Source organism: Salvelinus fontinalis, chromosome 30 (assembly GCF_029448725.1).
Source record: "Salvelinus fontinalis isolate EN_2023a chromosome 30, ASM2944872v1, whole genome shotgun sequence".
In the NCBI taxonomy this organism is placed as follows: Eukaryota; Metazoa; Chordata; class Actinopteri; order Salmoniformes; family Salmonidae; genus Salvelinus; species Salvelinus fontinalis.
The window spans coordinates 14,520,761-14,540,374 of record NC_074694.1 but is presented as its reverse complement, the minus strand read 5'-3'; the positions used below and the strand labels follow the sequence as shown (position 1 = coordinate 14,540,374).

General features: G+C 41.5%; 1 protein-coding gene across 3 annotated transcripts in view; it reads left to right on the top strand.

Moving 5' to 3' along the window:
* The window catches only part of LOC129828690 (CUB and sushi domain-containing protein 1-like), a 466,738-nt gene that overhangs the window by 354,883 nt on the left and 92,241 nt on the right, over positions 1-19,614 (top strand). For all 3 annotated transcript variants that reach the window (XM_055889829.1, XM_055889828.1, XM_055889827.1), the window contains exons 21-30: positions 1,164-1,352; positions 2,347-2,516; positions 9,610-9,766; positions 9,891-10,082; positions 11,271-11,397; positions 12,241-12,443; positions 12,901-13,092; positions 13,943-14,081; positions 14,937-15,124; positions 16,845-17,039. In XM_055889829.1, coding sequence (XP_055745804.1) covers positions 1,164-1,352; positions 2,347-2,516; positions 9,610-9,766; positions 9,891-10,082; positions 11,271-11,397; positions 12,241-12,443; positions 12,901-13,092; positions 13,943-14,081; positions 14,937-15,124; positions 16,845-17,039 — 1,752 coding nt within the window. The remainder of the gene's footprint in view (positions 1-1,163; positions 1,353-2,346; positions 2,517-9,609; positions 9,767-9,890; positions 10,083-11,270; positions 11,398-12,240; positions 12,444-12,900; positions 13,093-13,942; positions 14,082-14,936; positions 15,125-16,844; positions 17,040-19,614) is intronic.

Here is a 19,614-nt window from a genome sequence, read left to right as displayed (position 1 = left end):
GGTTCCGTAACCGCAGGCAGAACAGTTGAAACTGGAATAGCAGCAAGGCCAGGCGGACTGGGGACAGCAAGGAGTCATCATGCCCGGTAGTCCTGACGTATGGTCCTAGGGCTCAGGTTCTCAGAGGGAGAGAAAGAAAGAGAGAACGAGAGAATTAGAGAGAGCATACTTAAATTCACACAGGACACTGGATAAGACAGGAGAAGTACTCCAGGTATAACCAACTGACCCTAGCCCCCCGACACAAACTACTGCAGCATAAATACTGGAGGCTGAGACAGGAGCGTTCAGGAGACACTGTGGCCCCATCCGAAGATACCCCCGGACAGGGCCAAATAGGAAGGATATAACCCCACCCACTTTGCCAAAGCACAGCCCCCGCACCACTAGAGGGATATCTTCAACCACCAACTTACAATCCTGAGACAAGGCCGAGTATAGCCAACAAAGATCTCCACCACAGCACAAACCAAGGGGGGGCGCCAACCCAGACAGGAAGATCACGTCAGTAACTCAACCCACTCAACCCACTCAACCCACTCAAATACAATTTTATGTGTAAGCTGGCTAAATAAAGAGCAAAATGATTGATTGTTACTATATTATTATTTGTGCCCTGGTCCTATAAGAGTTCTATGTCACTTCCCACGAGCCGGGTTGTGACAAGAATTCACACTTATTCTTATGTTTAATAAATGTATCGTATAGTGTATGTGGCAGGCTTACAATGATGGCAAAATCAACATTTGAGAGTGCGCTGACCCTGGTGCTAAAAGGGAACGCGGCTGGAGGTTGAATGTTTAAAGGGGTATAGGACTATTAAAAAGTTTGGGAACCACAGCTGTAGAGGTTACAAGGCACACACATAATGAGCCATATATGAAAAAATGTATTTCAACATTTAAAAAAACGAAATGATAATACAATCAAATCATTGTAAATCTGCATATTAGTACTAATGTGGATTTTCTTTTGAGATTTTTTTTTAGCAAAAATAAGTCTGTTTTGGTACATTTGTTTTCCAGATAACATTATTTAAATGAAGTTGACATTTTGCTGTGATTGTTTTTTCCCCCCAATAGTTTCTTCTTTGGGTCAAAATGACCCCAGTTAAAATATGTTAGCAGTTTGAGGGTTAGGAAACATGTTGGTGTATTCCACAGAGTACAGCCTAGAGCCTTGTGAAGATCCAGGAGTGCCAGCCTACAGTCGGCGAGTTGGGTTCCAGTTTGGGGTGGGGGACTCGCTCATTTTTTCCTGCTTCCCGGGTTATCGTTTGGAGGGGGACCACAAGATCACCTGCCTGGGGGGAGGCCGGAGGGTCTGGAGTGGAGCCCTGCCAAGGTGTGTGGGTAGGTGGACACATGCTTTCATTTCATTTGAACAAACTGAGAATAATTGTGCTTTGAAATAACTTGTACTGTACTTTGCCAGCGGCAGGAGAAGGAGCTATACTGAGCATACAGTATAATGCAAGTGCATGAGCTAGTTTCTAATGATTGATTTACCTACATTTCTGAATATTGTCAAATGGTTAACTTACAATCTTAAGAATATTACTCAACTGCTTCCTATTATCAGTTATGCATACTTTTATAAGCAGAGCATGAAACCAAGGCAGAGTTAGAAACCACAAATGATCTGGCTGTCATTTTGTCATCCCCTACAAAGAGCCATGTGTTTTCTCATAAAAAGTTCAGTAGAAAAAATTAGGCAATAACCCCACAAGAACCAAACTAGAGTTTAAGCTCACATGGCTCAAGGTCTACAGACAGAATTTGCTTTTATACCTGAGGTACAACATCAGAATATTAACTACAAGGACATCCAGTCCCAGCACAGCCCCGAGCCTTGGTGACCAACACACACTTAATGCAGAGAGCTGTTCATTAATTCATATTCCCCTCAAGTTTCTGTTGTGGAGATTCATCAAAATTCCAGTAGGGGAAACATCTGATTGGCCCATCAGTTGATAACAGGTCGCAGCTGCTGAAGTATTCTGGGTTCAACCTGCTGAACATTTGTGTTGAACTCTTCTCTTAGGGTTAAACGGCTCCTTTAATGCCCCTATTCAGATTCATAACAGACAGATATGACTTTTCTCACAGGTCTTTTCTCTCTCTCTCTCTCTCTCTCTCTCTCTCTCTCTCTCTCTCTCGTTTGGAATGAGCAGCATATAGTATGTAGGGAAATATGACAGTTCTCTAAAGATAATCAAGACACATTTTTCTGACTTTAAACCCAGATTGCCATGAAATGTCTTAATATCATATTCTCTCTCTCTCTTGCTTATTTTCTCTCTCACTCTCTCGCTCTCACTTTCTCTCGCTCGCTCGCTCTGCCTAGCTGAATGTGGAGCCACTACCGTTGGGAGCGAGGGGGTTCTGCTATCACCCAATTACCCATCCAATTATGACAATAACCATGAGTGCATTTACCGCATTGAGACGGAGGCAGGGAAGGGCATCTGTGTCACGGCCACTAACTTCCTGCTCCACGAGGGGGATTACCTGAAGGTGAGTCTCACATCACTCATACACAACACTGGATATTTACTCCGTAGATATTACATATCAATACATCCCCACGCATAATCTTCTCACTGCAAGGTGTGCAAATAGTTAATAAAGGACTCAATGTGAGACTTTTCAATGTGAGACTTTTTCACTGCAGCATCAACTTTTTGAATGCAGTTATGGTCCAATGTAAACCGTAAGAGACCAGAGGTAGTGACTCAGTCAAATCATGAATTATTAATGCCTTCATTAAAATTACATGATGCCAGAGCTTGAGGCATAGAGAGGCCAATGAAAAAATGTGTATCAAATCTTACAGTAGTGCATAACAACATAATAACTGGTTATAAAGTGGCGGAATTGTCCTTTAAAATTCTGTTCAATCTCTTTAAACAGAAAATCTAATCAAATGTTATTGGTCACATGCGCTGAATACAACAGGTGTAGACTTTACAGTGAAATGCTTGCTTACGAGCCCATTCTCAGCAATGCAGAGTTTTAAAAAAGTTAGGAAAATATTTTCTCAATAAAAAGGAAATAGTAACACAATAAAATAACAATAACGAGACTATATACAAGGAGTTCCGTTACCGAGTCAATGTGCAGGGGTACGAGGTAGTTGAGATAATACAGTACATGTGGGTAGGGGTAAAAGTGACCCCTAGGCAATCAGGATATATAATAAACAGAGTAGCAGCAGCATATGTGAAGACTGTGTGTGTGTGTGTGTGTGTGTGTGTGTGTGTGTGTGTGTGTGTGTGTGTGTGTGTGTGTGTGTGTGTGTGTGTGTGTGTGTGTGTGTGTGTGTGTGTGTGTGTGTGTGTGTGTGGTAATATGCGTGTGTGTGTGAGCGTATGTATTGTGTGTGTGTGTGTGTGTTGGAGTGTCAGTGTACAGTAGTATGTGTGAGTGTGTGGGTAGAGTCTCAGTGTACAGTAGTATGTGTGAGTGTGTGGGTAGAGTCTCATGAGTGTGCATAGAGCAGGTGCAGGAGAGTCAGTGCAAAACAATTAAGATAAATAAAGAAATAATAAAGGGTGTCAATGTAAATAGTCCACGTAGCCATTTCGTTAACTGTTCAGCAGCCTTATGGTCCCAGACTTGGCGCTTAGGTACCCCTTGCCGTGCGGTAGCAGAGAGAACAGTCTATGACTTGGGTGGCTGGAGTCTTTGATAATTTTTAGGGTCTTCCTCTGACACTGCCTGGTATAGAGGTCCTGGATGGCAGTGATGCACTGGGCCGTACGCACTACCCTCTGTAGCGCCTTGCGGTCGGCTGCCGAGCAGTTACCAGTCAAGATCCTCTCAATGCTGCAGCTGTATAACTTTTTCAGGGGGTATAGGCGGTGTCATGCCCTCTTCACGACTGTGTTGGTGTGTTTGGACCATGATAGGTCCTTAGTGATGTGGACACCGAGGAACTTGACGCTCTCGACCCGCTCCACTACAGCCCCGTCGATATGAATGGGGGCGTGTTCGGCCCTCTGTTTCCTGTAGTCCACGATAAGCATCTTTGTCTTGCCCACGTTAAGGGAGAGGTTGTTGTCCTGGCACTACACTGCCAGGTCTCTGACCTCCTTCCTATAGGCTGTCTCATCGTAGTCGGTGATCAGCCCTACCACCGTCTTGTCTTCGGCACTTAATGATGGTGTTGGATTCATGTGTGGCCATGCAGTCGTGGGTGAACAAGGAGTACAGGAGGGGACTCTCACCACCTGTGGGCGGCCCATCAGGAAGTCCACAATCCAGTTGCAGAGGAAGGTGCATGATGAGCTTGAAGATGAGCTTTGATGTCACTATGGTGTTCAACGCTAAGCTGTAGTTAATGAACAGCATTCTCACATAGGTGTTCCTTTTCTCATGGTGGGAAAGTGCAGTGTGGAGTGCAATAGAGATTGCGTCATCTTTGGATCTGTTTGGGCGGTATGCGAATTGGAGTGGGTCCAGGGTTTCTGGGTTGATGGTGTTGACGTGAGACATGACCAACCTTTCAAAGCATTTCATGGCTAAAGACGTGAGTGCTATGGGGCGGTAGTCATTTAGACTGGTTACCTTGGCATTCGTCGCCACAGGGACGATTTTAAGAATATGTAGGTATTACAGACTGGATTAGAGAGAGGTTGAAAATGTCAGTGAAGACACTTGCCGGCTAGTCAGCGCATTTTCTGAGTAATCTGTCTGGCCCTGCGACCTTGTGAATGTTAACCATGGTTCAGTGTTGCTTGCCTCGAAGTGAGCATAGAAGAGATATACAGTTGAAGTCGGAAGTTTACATACACCTTAGCCAAATACATTTAAACTCAGTTTTTCACAATTCCTGACATTTAATCCTAGTAAAAATGCCCTGTCTTTGGTCAGTTAGGATCACCACTTTATTTTAAGAATGTGAAATGTCAGAATAATAGTAGAGAGAATGATTTATTTTATTTTTATTTATTTCATCACATTCCCAGTGGGTCAGAAGTTTACATACACTCAATTAGTATTTGGTGGCATTGACTTTAAATAGTTTAACTTGGTTCAAACGTTTTGGGTAGCCTTCCACAAGCTTCCCACAGTAAGTTGGGTGAATTTTGACCCATTCCTCCTGACAGAGCTGGTGTAACTGAGTCAGGTTTTTAGGCCTCCTTGCTCGCACACGCTTTTTCAGTTCTGCCCTCAAATATTCTATAGGATTGAGGTCAGGGCTTTGTGATGGCCACTCCAATACCTTGACTTTGTTGTCCTTAAGCCATTTTGCCTCAACTTTGGAAGTATGCTTGGGGTCATTGTCAATTTGGAAGACCCATTTGCGACCAAGCTTTAACTTCCTGACTGGTGTATTGATATGTTGCTTCAATATATCCACATAATTTTCTTGCCTCATGATGCCATCTATTTTGTGAAGTGCACCAGTCCCTCCTGCAGCAAAGCACCCCTACAACATGATGTGCCACCCCCGTGCTTCACAGTTGGGATGGTGTTCTTCGGCTTGCAAGCCTCCCCCTTTTTCCTCCGAACATAACGATGGTCATTATGGCCAAACAGTTCTATTTTTGTTTCATCAGACCAGAGGACATTTCTCCAAAAAGTATGATCTTTATCCCCATGTGCAGTTGCAAACCACAGTCTGGCTCTTATGGCGGTTTTGGAGCAGTGGCTTTGTCCTTGCTGAGTGGCCTTTCAGGTTATGTCGATATAGGACTCGTTTTACTGTGGATATAGATACTTTTGTACCTGTTTCCTCCAGCATCTTCACAAGGTCCTTTGCTGTTGTTCTGGGATTGATTTGCACTTTTCACACCAAAGTACGTTCATCTCTAGGAGAGAACGCGTCTCCTTCCTGAGTGGTATGAAGGCTGCGTGGTCCCATGGTGTTTGTACTTGCGTACTATTGTTTGTACAGATGAACGTGGTACCTTCAGGCGTTTGGAAATTGCTCCCAAGTATGAACCAAACTTGTGGAGATCTACAATTGTTTTTCTGAGGTCTCGGCTGATGTCTTTTGATTTTCCCTTGATGTCTTTCAAAGAGGCACTGAGTTTGAAGGTAGGCCTTGAAATACATCCACAGGTCCACCTCCAATTGACTCAAATTATGTCAATTAGCCTATCAGGAGCTTCTAAAGCCATGACATAGTTTTCTGGAATTTTACAAGCTGTTTAAAGGCACAGTCAACTTAGTGTATGTAAACTTCTGACCCACTGGAATTCAATTGTTGGAAAAATTACTTGTGTCATGCACAAAGTAGATGTCCTAACCGACTTGCCAAAACTATAGTTTGTTAACAAGAAATCTTTGGAGTGGTTGAAAAAGTTTTAATGACTCCAACCTAAGTGTATGTAAACTTCCGTCTTCAATTGTAGCTCGTCTGGTAGCCTTGCGTCGCTGGACAGATCTCAGCTGTGTTTCCTTTTGTAATCTGTGATAGTTTGCAAGGCCTGCCACATCCGATGAGAGTCAGAGCTGGTGTATTAGAATTTGATCTTAGTCCTGTATTGAAACTTTCACTGTTTGATGGTTTGTCGGAGGGAGTAGCGGGTTAGTGTCCGGATTAGTGTCCTGTTCCTTGAAAGCAGCAGCTCTAACCTCTAGATCAGTATGGATGTTGCCTGTATTCCATGGCTTCTGGTTGGGATATGTACGGTCACTGTGGGGACAACAGCGTCGATACACTTATTAATTAAGCCGGTGACTGATTTTGTAAACTCCTCAATGCCGTTGGATGAATCCCGGAAAATATTCCAGTCTGTGCTAGTGCAACAGTCCTGTAGCTTAGCATCCGCTTCATCGGACCATTTCCGTATTGAGCGCGTCACTGGTGCTACTTGTTTGAGTTTTCTTTCTTGTAGGCAGGAATCAGGAGGGTAAAGTCATGGCCCGATTTGCCAAATGGCGGGTGGGGGAGAGCTTTGTGTGCATCTCTGTGTGTGGTAAAGGTGACCTAGAGTCTGATTTCAGTTTTCCTGCATTAAAATCCCTGGCCACTAGGAGCGCCGCCTCTGGATGAGCATTTTGTTGTTTCCTTATGGCCCTATACAGCTCGTGGAGAGCGGTCCTAGTGCCAGTATTGGTTTGTGGTGATAAATAGAAAGCTATGAAAAATACAGGTAAATAGTGTGGTATACAGCTTATCATGAGGTATTCTACTCAGGCGAGCAGAACCTTGAGACTTCCTTAATATTAGAGATAGTGAACCAGCTGTTGTTAGTAAAGAGACACACACCACCCCCCTGATCTTATCGGACTCTGACTTTGTGTCCTTCTGATGCATAGAAAAACCAGCTAGATGTATATTATCCGTGTCCTTGTTCAGCCATGACTCAGAGAAGCATAGTATATTACAGTTCTTAATGTCCTGTTAATAGGATAGTCTCAAATGGAGCTCGTCCAGTTTATTCTCCAGCGATTGTACTTTCGCCAAAATAACAGAGGGTAGAGACGATTTATTAATTTGCCTCTGTAGACTTATCAGACTCATTGAAGTAGAAGTCCTCGTCCAAATCGAGGTTAGTGATAGCTGTTCTGATGTCCAGAAGCTTTTTTCGGTCATAGGAAACGATGGAGGAAACATTATGTGCGAAAAAAAGTTAAGATCAGCACCAAAGAATACACAAAATAACACAATTAGTCAGGAGCCCGTAAAACGGCTGCCATTCCATCTGGCGCCATTCTCATATCTATGTGTATCATATTTCTGTGTAGTCCACTGTAAGTTTTAAATGTACACTACCGGTCAAAAGTTTTAGAACACCTACACAGGGTTTTCTTTATTTTTGCTATTTTCTACATTGTAGAATAATAGTGAAGACATCAAAACTATGAACGAACACATAGGGAATTATGTAGTAACCAAAAAAGTTTTAAACAAATCAAAATATATTTGAGATTTGAGATTCTTCAAATAGCCACCCTTTACCTTGATGACAGCTTTACACACTCTTGCCATTCTCTCAACCAGCTTCACATGCAATGCTTCTCCAACAGTCTTGAAGGAATTCCCACATATGCTGAGCATTTGTTGGCTGCTTTTCCTTCACTCTGCACTCCGACTCATCCCAAACCATCTCCATTTGGTTAAGTTCGGGGGATTTTGGAGGCCAGGTAATCTGATGCAGCACTCCATCACTCTCCTTCTTGGTAAAATAGTCCTTACACAGCCTGGAGATGTGTTGGGTCATTGTCCTGTTGAAAAACAAATGATAGTCCTACTAAGCCCAAACCAGATGAGATGGCGTATCGCTGCAGAATGCTGTGGTAGCCATGCTGGTTAAGTGTGCCTTGAATTCTAAATAAATTACAGACAGTGTCACCAGCAAAGCACTCCCACACCATAACACCTCCTCCTCCATGCTTTACGGTGGGAAATGCAGATGTGGAGATCATCCCTTCACCCACACAGCGTCTCACAAAGATACAGCGGTTGGAACCAAAAAACTCCAATTTGGACTTCAGACCAAAGGACAAATTTCCACCTGTCCATTACTCGTGTTTCTTGGCCCAAGCAAGTCTCTTATTATTATTATTATTGGTGTCCTTTACTAGTTTTTTATTTACAGCAATTCGACCATGAAGGCCTGATTCACACAGTCTCCTCTGAACAGCTGTTGTTGAGATGTGTCTGTTACTTGAACTCTGTGAAGCATTTATTTGGGCTGCAATTTCTGAGGCTGGTAACTCTAATGAACTTATCCTCTGCAGCAGAGGTAACTCTGGGTCTTCCATTCCTGTGGCAGTCCTCATGAGAGCCAATTTCGTCATAGCTCTTGATGGGTTTTGTGACTGCACTTGAAGAAACTTTCAAAGTTCTTGAAATGTTCCGTATTGACTGACCTTCATGTCTTCAAGTAATGATGGACTGTTGTTTCTCTTTGCTTATTTGAGCTGTTCTTGCCATAATATGGACTTGGACCTTTGCCAAATACGGCTATCATCTGTATACTCCACCTACCTTGTCACAACACATCTTATAAACATCTGATTAACTTTTAAGAAGACACACCAGTTAATTGAAATGCATTCCAGGTGACTACCTCATGAAACAGGTTGAGAGAATGGCAAGAGTGTGCAAAGCTGTCATCAAGGCAATTGGTGGCTATTTGAAGAATCTCAAATATAAAATATATTTTTATTTGTTTAACACTTTTTTTTACTTTTTTCTTAACACAGTTTTAATGTCTTCACTATTATTCTACAATATAGAAAATAGTAAAAATAGAGAAAAACCCTTGAATGAGTAGGTGTTCTAAAACTTTTGACCGGTAGTCTATGTTATTTGGATAAGGCACCCTTCTGGTTATCCGCGTTAACATGTTTCTGCCTTTGTCTTGACCACTATCCTCTGGAAGCCCAACTTTAATTATTCTCCCGTAGTGTATATATTCATATTATGTATGTACAATATGTATCTACCCATCGGCTCTTTATTATTTTCTTGATGAATTGAATGCTAACTACTGACTCAAACCTCTTACGCTGCCACTCAGCAAATATTGTAATTGTACTGCAAGAGGCTGCATACTATACAGTACACAGTATGCTATTGAATATTCCCTTGAATATTAATAGCATTTTGACAAACCTGTGCATTATAGTGTTGTTCTTTCATCAACAGGTGTATGACGGGAAGGATACTTCACATCGTCTTCTTGGCAATTTCACCAAAACGGACATGTACAACGTCATCATCAACAGTACCTCAAATCACCTCTGGATTGAGTTCAACAGCAACGGCACTGAAACCAACAAGGGATTCAGACTGACCTACAGCAGTGAGTAGATTATGTCCTAGAGACACAGCCTATATATATAATCCCTGATTCAAGTTTTAGTGGACACTGGACAGATGTCTTTTTAATGTTTAAATGGGCTAAAGCGTCAAATCTGTATTTGTAGGTTTTGACCTTGTCAAGTGTGAAGAACCAGGAACTCCGATTTACGGATACAAGATTCAAGATGATGGCCATTTTGCGAACACTTTTGTGTTGTACAGTTGTAACCCTGGCTATACTCTCCATGGAAGCAGCACTCTGACATGCCTAAGTGGAGACCGTAGGGTTTGGGACAAACCTTTGCCTTCCTGTCTAGGTGAGTGAGTAGATGCCGAAAATAGACAAATCAAATCAGAGTTTATTGGTCGCATACACAGATCTGCAGGTGTTATAGCAGATGCAGCTAGTAGAATGTCTCACAAATCCAATAAATGTAATAATTAAGAAATCAAGAATTAAGAACCCAGAGTAGATATATTATAGTGAGCATGTGTCAGAATCCAGAATATAAATACGTGGTGTGTATAGACAGTATAGAATTTGGAAAGAAAATGTAGTAGGTATCATCAGGGAACATTCCCTGATTATGGTGTAACACACCATTTCCATTCCTAAGGAAGATTTTGTTGACATTTCAATTATCAGAGTAATGGTCAAGATGCCCATATCAAAGGATTAATTTTCATCCACTGCATACTTTTGAATATAGTATACTATTTTACCAGTCAACATGGACTTTGTTGTGTTGTCTGCATTCTGTCCCACTGTTATTAATATCTTACTGATTCCATAATCTGACGAGCTCTGCCAGTTCCTCTCTCTCGGGCTAACTATGAGTCAAATCTCCTCCAGTCATACTGCCATTTATACTATACCGAAATATTACACTAGTTAACAGCTATGAACATTTATCCCCTAATGCTGGCTATATTACTGCCCCTAAAGCTATATATGAAGAAACCTTGTGTGTCTCTCTCTTAATTTAGTAAGAACACTCTGAGCTTTCTGTGCTGGTGAGAACTGATACATTACAGTGTCATTCTTCAGTTCAGCCTCATTCCTTAATTAGCCCAGCTCGCTTCAGACACATTTCTATACTGCAGAAAAGTAGCATGGAAAATGGATGACATTGCCCTAGGCTGTCATTGTATTTTTTCTTTCCTTTGAACGAAGTGACATAATAGGGATATCCTGTTTTCTTTTTATGTCGTCAGCAGTGAATAAAATAATACGCATACGTATGTGGAGAAGCTAGAGAACATATTAGGTTCTTTCAAGTGTGATTATGCAATGTATTATGGGATGCTTATGAATTGGTCTGGTTGATGCCAGAGAGAGAAGCCAGCCTGAGGTTCATCAGGATTAAGACACCTCAAAAGATCAGGGTAGCTTATTTAATTAACTTTCTATTGTGATGATATGAGCCTGCCCTTAACATATTTACACTGAACACTAGGGCTGCTGATGACTATGGTAAAATACACGTTTCGGTTTCCTCATCTAGCTGAATGCGGAGGCCACATCGCAGGTGCAATATCTGGACGGATACTCTCCCCGGGTTACCCTGCACCCTACGACAACAACCTCCACTGTACCTGGTCCATCGAAGCGGACACAGGCAAAACCATTAGGTACAGTATCTCACAATAGGGACACACCCCTTGGAAAATGCGATTAGATACACAATAGCTCAATTTTTCTTGACTCCATTTAAATTTGAAGTGAAATCAGCTAGTTTATTGCGAGGCGTGTCTAGTATAGCGGCGCAATTGTTCTGCTGCACATTTGGAAAATGATTTGTGATTAAATGTGCCATTGCTGATTGCATTTCACCCCCACTGCTAGGCCTTCCTTACCATTAGCATATATTCCTTTAGGTCCATTACTGGCTTCTTCAAAACCAAACAATAACCTCCAAAGATAAACCAATTATGCCCGCTAGAAATGCCATAGAAATCAGATATGCCAATTCAATTCAAGCAATCTAAGGATCAAGGAGGGGGAGAGATACAATTGACATCGCTGGCTATTGGACTTTTTAAAGAATTCATCCTCTCTCTACTTTGCCGCTGAAAATAATTGAAACATTCCTTTGGCGAGAAAGACCGCTCTGATCTAGATGTTTCCTTGGTCTGAGGCATTACTTGAGGACTGATTCGCTAGAACTCCAATGATAATTTTGTATTACAAGTTGGTAACTACCCTTGGTCAGTTGATTTATGGGGTATTGTTGTGTACCGTAGGTGTTTGTCACAAATGTGAACCAATGGTAAGGCCTGACTATAGTGCTTCTACACCTGCATTGCTTGCTGTTTGGGGTTTTAGGCTGGGTTTCTGTACAGCACTTTGAGATATCAGCTGATGTAAGAAGGGCTATATAAATACATTTGATTTGATTTGATAAAGTATGCAAGGTTCTAATTCTTGAAGAGCTGCATAGTGTATAATTAATCATTCTCTCTCTTTCTATTTAGCCTCCACTTCATAGTGTTTGACACGGAAGTGGCCCATGACATCCTGAAAGTGTGGGACGGTCCAACAGAGGGGGGTATCCTCCTGAAGGAATGGAGTGGGTCAGCTCTGCCCGAGGACACCCACAGCACCTTCAACATCCTAACACTCCAGTTTGACAGTGATTACTTCATCAGCAAGTCAGGCTTCTCCATTCAGTTCTCAAGTAAGTAGCACTCTACCTGTCACAACAGACCAGAAGTATTCTGATATGACATTCATACCAGTAACTTTTCAGACGAAGGCTACAGTATGTTTCTTGACATTTCCCTCTCTCAGCCTCGATTTGAACTTGTTTTTATGTCCTTTATATCTACATATAAACCACTCTTATGACGAATCAAAAATTTGCACCATAAATATTTCATGCAAATATAAATGAAATGGAGCATTGCATTTGCATATAAATGGCAAATATTTTCTGGAACTATTATTTCAAAGACAAGTAGTCTCCACAATTCAGTTTGCTGCCAGTCCAATGATTTCAAATACAATATTATATTATATCATAATCAGCATTTGGCCAAATTTTGTTTTAGTTGTATAAATGAAATGCGTGTTGTCAAAATGTCAGCATTTGTCTCATGTTAATATTCATAAGTGATTCATTTGTGTGATTTCAGCTACTACTGCCATGACCTGTAATGACCCTGGGACACCCCAGAACGGGACGCGTTACGGGGATAGTCGGGAGCCCGGGGACACCATCACCTTCCAGTGTGACCCAGGTTACCAGGTCCAGGGCCTGGACAAGATCACCTGTGTACAGCTCAACAACAGGTTCTACTGGCAGCCAGACCCTCCAACCTGTATAGGTATGTTGCTTTGACTTCCACAGTAATGGAGAAAGGACTTCACTGTTTTTTCTCTTCTTGGATTGATGTCCGCAAAGGGTTTGTACAATAGGTAGATGTTCCTTCCCTTTAGGATAATTCTGCTGCAAGAAGGTCATTTGGGATGTGTATGCTAGGCCGCTGCATTGTTTTCATTGAAGGATTTGTGGTATCTGAAAATCCATGTAAACAGTGTTTTATGAACCACCACTCATTTGTGTCTGCTTAATTACTTTATGTTGAATGAGTGACATGTTTATTATTAGAATGAATGAACTGTAACATTAGGAATGTAAACCTTGTCTCAGTAGAGTGTGAATCCCCCTGTGAAAAATGATTCATCAGTAACTGAAATGTAATTGGCATTTTCAGCCATTGTCAACCAATCCTCTTGTCAGACAGTGTGCTTTGTCACTTCTAGTCTTTTGGAATGTTTACCACACCACTAATAATTGTTTGATGGAAGGCCATTTATAGCAAGAATCATTTGTAATGGTGGAAGATTACTAAGATTAGAAACGTGTTGCTCTTACAAACCCTCCCAATCAAGTACATGATTGACAGGATTGAAAGTCAAATGGAGTCTTATTTTGCTTAGCTCACGCTTGAATTGACGTTCAAACAAGTCTCACACAACGGTAAAATTAAAGCAAAGATGTGAATAACTTTTCTGAATGACAGTGGCAGGGAGGAATTCCATCGCTACTGTTTGTCACTGAACGTCTGTGCATGGTGGCCTGTTTTGTCACTTCAATCAACATAAACAGTTAATGTGATGGAGACAAGTCGTATTAAAACCTGTGTGTTGCCCTCACTCTCCTTGATGTGATAGCTACCTGCGGCGGCAATGTGACAGGCCCTGCTGGGGTGATTCTATCACCCAACTATCCACAGCCGTACCCACCAGGAAAGGAATGTGACTGGAGAATTAAAGTCAACCCTGACTTTGTTATAGCCCTAATTTTCAAAAGGTATGTTACTCACGCTATGCTGCGAGGCACCGACGGTAATAAGGAGCAAGGTCAAAGAGCCGATGGAAGGAGTGTATCCACTCTGTCTTTGTCAGTTTGGTAATTACCGTAAACAAACATCAAACACATCTGTGTTTGAGGTGAAATAGTTTGCCTTTGTTCAAATATTATCCAAATCGATGTGTGTTACTGTATTACGCCATATACCTAGATGATACCTATAGATGGAATAGCTTTGATGAAATGTACTATAGTTCCTCGAATTACAAAGCACCACAACACACATGAATTACATAGGCTCAAATGAGAAAAATCCCAAAGAACTCTTATCAGTTGATCTCAGATTCATCAGAACATTACTTGCTCACCATCCCTCTAATGGCAGTTACAGACACACAGTACAAACAGGCCCCCACATGCCTGCTTCACAATGTAGGGTCAAGGCGAGCTGAACTGGCCTGGCCTTGCCATAGTTGCTGGGAAGAACAATGTGAATGGAAACATCCGAGCCAACAGAGTATGGTTCTGATTGGCACTACGGTGTAATTCAGGCTCAGGTTGATGTGATTTGGGATGAATCTTGTCCTGGATTTTCACTAGATGGGCCAGTGGCAAAGTCAAAATTGGCTATATATCATAAAAAGTTATGAAAACAAAAATATGCGTAGGGCTAGGCATAAGGTTAGCAGTGTGGTTAAGGTTAGGGTTAGGTTTACAATCAGATTTTATGACTTGGTGGCCAACAAGTGAAACACTGCAGAGCTGCCTCCAGTACATAAATCATCCCAATATATGCCAACCTGCGAATCAGGCATCAGTCTTTAATAAACATTGTTTTCTATTGCATACTTCCAGTTTCAACATGGAGCCCAGCTATGACTTCCTGCACATCTATGAGGGGGATAACTCCAACGGCCCATTGATCAGCAGCCTGCAGGGAAATCAGGCCCCGGAGCGCATCGAGAGCAGTGGCAACAGCCTCTTCCTCGCTTTCAGGAGTGACGCTTCCCTCGGGATGTCTGGCTTTGCCATTGAATTCAAAGGCAAGTTGTCAACATGTTAGTCTCACAGGAAGTGACCCTAGGTTTCTATGAAAGTGTATAGCATTGGCCATATCGTAAGGTTGATGTCTCTATAAAAAATGCTTTCAACAGATATAGATTTCTAAGATGAAAGATTTCCAGGAACTGGAGAAAACATTCTATAGACAACATGTTTTATAAGCCTTATTGCATGTTGTTCTTCCTGTCAGCTAGATGTCCTTATTTTGTCTGTTGTCTACACACAGCTATGCAGTATCTGAAAAACAGTATGTATTCCAACCTACTTCTTTTTATGAAATGCTTTTTGATTAAAGGCATTGATGATAGAACTACTGTAGATCAACTGGATAATTGGTTTGATTTGTTACAGAAAATCAATGAAAGTCACGAAACACATGAACACAGATGTGTATAGTATTTTGCCACTTCAACGTCTCGTTCTTCCTGGAAGATTTTTTCAAACCAATCAATGGCATAATTTGTCGTTTTGTTTTGTTGGTCCTGTATTTAACTGTGCTTTTGTCAATAAAAACAGTTAATTGCCTTCCATGGGAACCCATCTCCCAAGGCTGAAAGCACTCAAATGTTTCTTCTCTCTCTAATTGAAAATATAATCTACACTCTTTTTTTCTGTAAATCAATCTCCTATATTCATATTTTTCTCCCATCCATGCACCATTAACTAAGGTAATTTAAATGTTGAGAAGCTTAAAATAATGCCATTTCTGTTTTCATACTTATTACTGTAATAAACTTAATATATTTGTTGATGTTTTCTACTACTTTATTTCTAATTGTATTCATAAATCCATATCAAAATGTAGCTTTAGGTTGAGGGCATTGGCATGTATACTTTGGCCTTGTGTGTTGAGAAGCATTTTCCCTCTCTGGGTATTGGAATGCGGATGAAATTGTGATGCACTATAGCAATTTCAGTGATAAAATCTCCCACCTCTACCCTCCAACATTCACTGCTTCTTAAAGCACAAGGCAGCAGAGAGAAGTGGGTTGTTAGCTGTCATCTTGTTTGGCAGTGTATACAAGCACCACCTCCAGAGCTTTTTCCAACTGTCCTTCTCCTAGTGTCTGTTCCCTTAAGGACACTGGCTGCCCTCACCCCCCCACCCCCCTCCCCCATTTTTCCTACAGACCCAGATGCTTACCTTGCATTCCCCTCTGTGCTGGTCTTTTCTATTGAGGATTCCTTGGAGCAACTCTACTTTCTCTTTTGTACTCTACACTCCCTGTGTTCTGCCTCTTACATGAAGGTTCACCATAGAGAAACATCAGTAGCGGCTTCCCGAGAATCCCTGGAATGTTCATATATTTATATATTTCTTAATTCCATTCTTTAACTTTTCGATTTGTGTGTATTGTTGTGAATTGTTAAATACTACTGCACTGTTGGGTCTAGGAACTCAAGCATTTCGATGCAACCGCAATAACATCTGCTAAATATGTGTGTGTGACCAATAACATTTGATCTGATTTGTTTGAATGCACCCTGTAACCCAGGATACCATAGCCTGCCTGTTCCCGATATCTGAGCTTTTCAACTGCGGAGTTTCTTTTGCATTTATGGATAAGTTGCAATGCTTTAGCAAAAATCATTATGGTTTGACATTTTCCTCCTAGGTGTTGTATTGAAATAAAGTCTCTCAAGGTCTATTGTCCTGCAAGGTACTTTATCTTAAGCTTGTGTATGTTTTCTACTCCACAGAGAAACCCAGGGAGGCATGCTTTGACCCTGGAAATATCATGAACGGCAGTCGCGTGGGCATGGACTACAAACTGGCCTCCACAGTGACCTATCAATGTAACTCTGGATATACTGTTGTTGGACCAGCCACAATCACATGTGTTATCGGTTCAGATGGAAAACCTATATGGGACAAGGTCCTGCCATCGTGTAAAGGTAAGATCTTTTCAGTTTGCCTACGGTTATAAAATCTGATTCCCAACAGCTTATCACAGAGAGAGTACCTTGAGTTCTTGTTGTCCTCCCTTCAAGTCTAATTGATTTGTCTTGGTACACTCATCTAGCCTCTTAATTACAGACTGATTACCGCTCTGTGGGAGAGAACCATTCATGTAAGCTTGTGAGATCAGGTGGCTTGCGAGGCTAACCATCATCGGCACTATCAATCAAGGCTAATATCAAGCCAATTTTTACTGGTTTCACCGAAAGGTTTTGTGGACCCCTTTTTGTCTTTGCACAAGAAGGGAGTATTGGTTTTTTAAAGACCACGGCTGAACTTTCTAGCAGTTTATTGACAGTTGTGAGAGCTTGGGCGGTGACAACTGCCACTCACTCGTCCTTTCACACCCCCCCTTTCTCTCTCTCTCCTTCATGTCCGTGTGTCTCTGAGGAGACTCAGACAGGTGGCTGTGTAGTTGCTGCCACATCATCTCTATGCCTCCACCCTGCCACTTCTCACACTGAGCCTCTACCTTACAGCAGCACGGCCACTGGAGACATGACTTGGATATGAGAGACACACACCAAAGTGTTATAGTCGACATGATGAACATGGAATTATGTTGTTTTCAATAAAGATTTCTAGATGTATGCATAAAGCTGATCATTTTAGGATATAAACTATTTTCAAGGAAACAAGCAAGATTAGCTAGCTTCTAATTTTTAAAACAAATTTTCACCTGTTTTTTTCCCCGTATTCCATCAATTGTCAGATCTAGTGGGGGGAGTGTGAGACTCATGAGTGAAAATCTACCTGAGCTCCTACCGTTAAGAGATTTGGGGCTTATGTGAATCTGATTGTATGTCATTAAGAAGTTACTCCGGCATTCACATAAACAACAGAGAGGGTTTTGTGCACCAAGACACAGCTGAAGCAAAGCAAACAGCTCATTGTCTCTAGTCTAGACCCTACTGGGTCGAAAACTGAACAAACACTAGAGCTAGTTTAGAAAGATATACAACAACAGGAGACTGCAGAACAAATCAGCAGAGGAACTACATGAACTAATGAAGCCTTGGATCTATAGTTAGTCCCTCCAGGATCTATAGTTAGTCCCTCCAGGATCTATAGTTAGTCCCTCCAGGATCTATAGTTAGTCCCTCCAGGATCTATAGTTAGTCCCTCCAGGATCTATAGTTAGTCCCTCCAGGATCTATAGTTAGTCCCTCCAGGATGTTTAGTTAGTCCCTCCAGGATCTATAGTTAGTCCCTCCAGGATGTTTAGTTAGTCCCTCCAGGATCTATAGTTAGTCCCTCCAGGATGTTTAGTTAGTCCCTCCAGGATCTATAGTTAGTCCCTCCAGGATCTATAGTTAGTCCCTCCAGGATCTATAGTTAGTCCCTCCAGGATGTTTAGTTAGTCCCTCCAGGATGTTTAGTTAGTCCCTCCAGGATCTATAGTTAGTCCCTCCAGGATCTATAGTTAGTCCATCCAGGATTCTGCTATTCTGCGATCGCAATTTTCTTTGCACATTTTTTTTTCATATATTATGCAAGGGTTTGCACATTTGACCAATCCCTGCTTTATTTCTGCATAAACAGTCAAATCATTGCAATATTATTGCATAAAACTGACCCATCAACGCAGTATAAGAACAGGTCTCGCAATTTCAACCAGTCACTGTACATTTACCGCATAATATGGTTCGAACAAGTTACATATCAACAAAGTTTTTCCCTTGTCAGTACATTTTCAAATTGGACAAAATCATCACGTATTGCCATGCAAAATGTCAGAATTGCCGCAGCAAAATCAAGTATTTTTGCTCACAAATATCACAGAAAATCCCAGCAAAATCTTGGAGGGACTGTATAATGGTTTTACATTGCTAACACTCTTAACCTCTGTCTGTAAGTCAGTCTAAAGGGATTTGAGCTTTTAAACAGCATGTGTTGATTAGTTGACCCTTTTTGATTCTGTACCTAAAGAGGGATAGCTTTCATTTCTTCACTCCCAGATCATTTATTTGCTCACACTGATGGTATAGTTGGCTGTTTGCCTTTAACAATTTTATTATTTATTTTATTTTAGTTTGGTGGAGAGCTAGAGAATTATTACCATGAGCTGCATTCCCTTGTTGACTATTGTGCATTATGGATGTGGCTTAAACATTCCATTTGTCATTCTGAATGGAACGATTCAGTAGCGTTGTGTAATTAGAGTTATGGCTTGGTCATGGACACAGTTAGCTTGAACTCGTAGTGCAGCTGAGGACCTCAGGATCACTGTCTGCTTCTCCATTCTAGTGTTCTCTAGTAACGCTCTTGTCTCATTGAATCTTTCATACATTTCAATGGGAAAGGGTCTTTCCGCTAAGAGCTTATTGAAATATAATTTGCCATTATCAAGATTGTTTAACCGTGACAATGAACGGCTATGTTCTGTGGGGTCCCATAACATTGGTTTATGGATGTCCGAGCACTTGCTTTTTAATCCCTAGACTCCATAAAGAAGAAGTGTGTGGATTATAAGGGTGAGACATGATGTTATTGATTCAAAAATGCCACCAT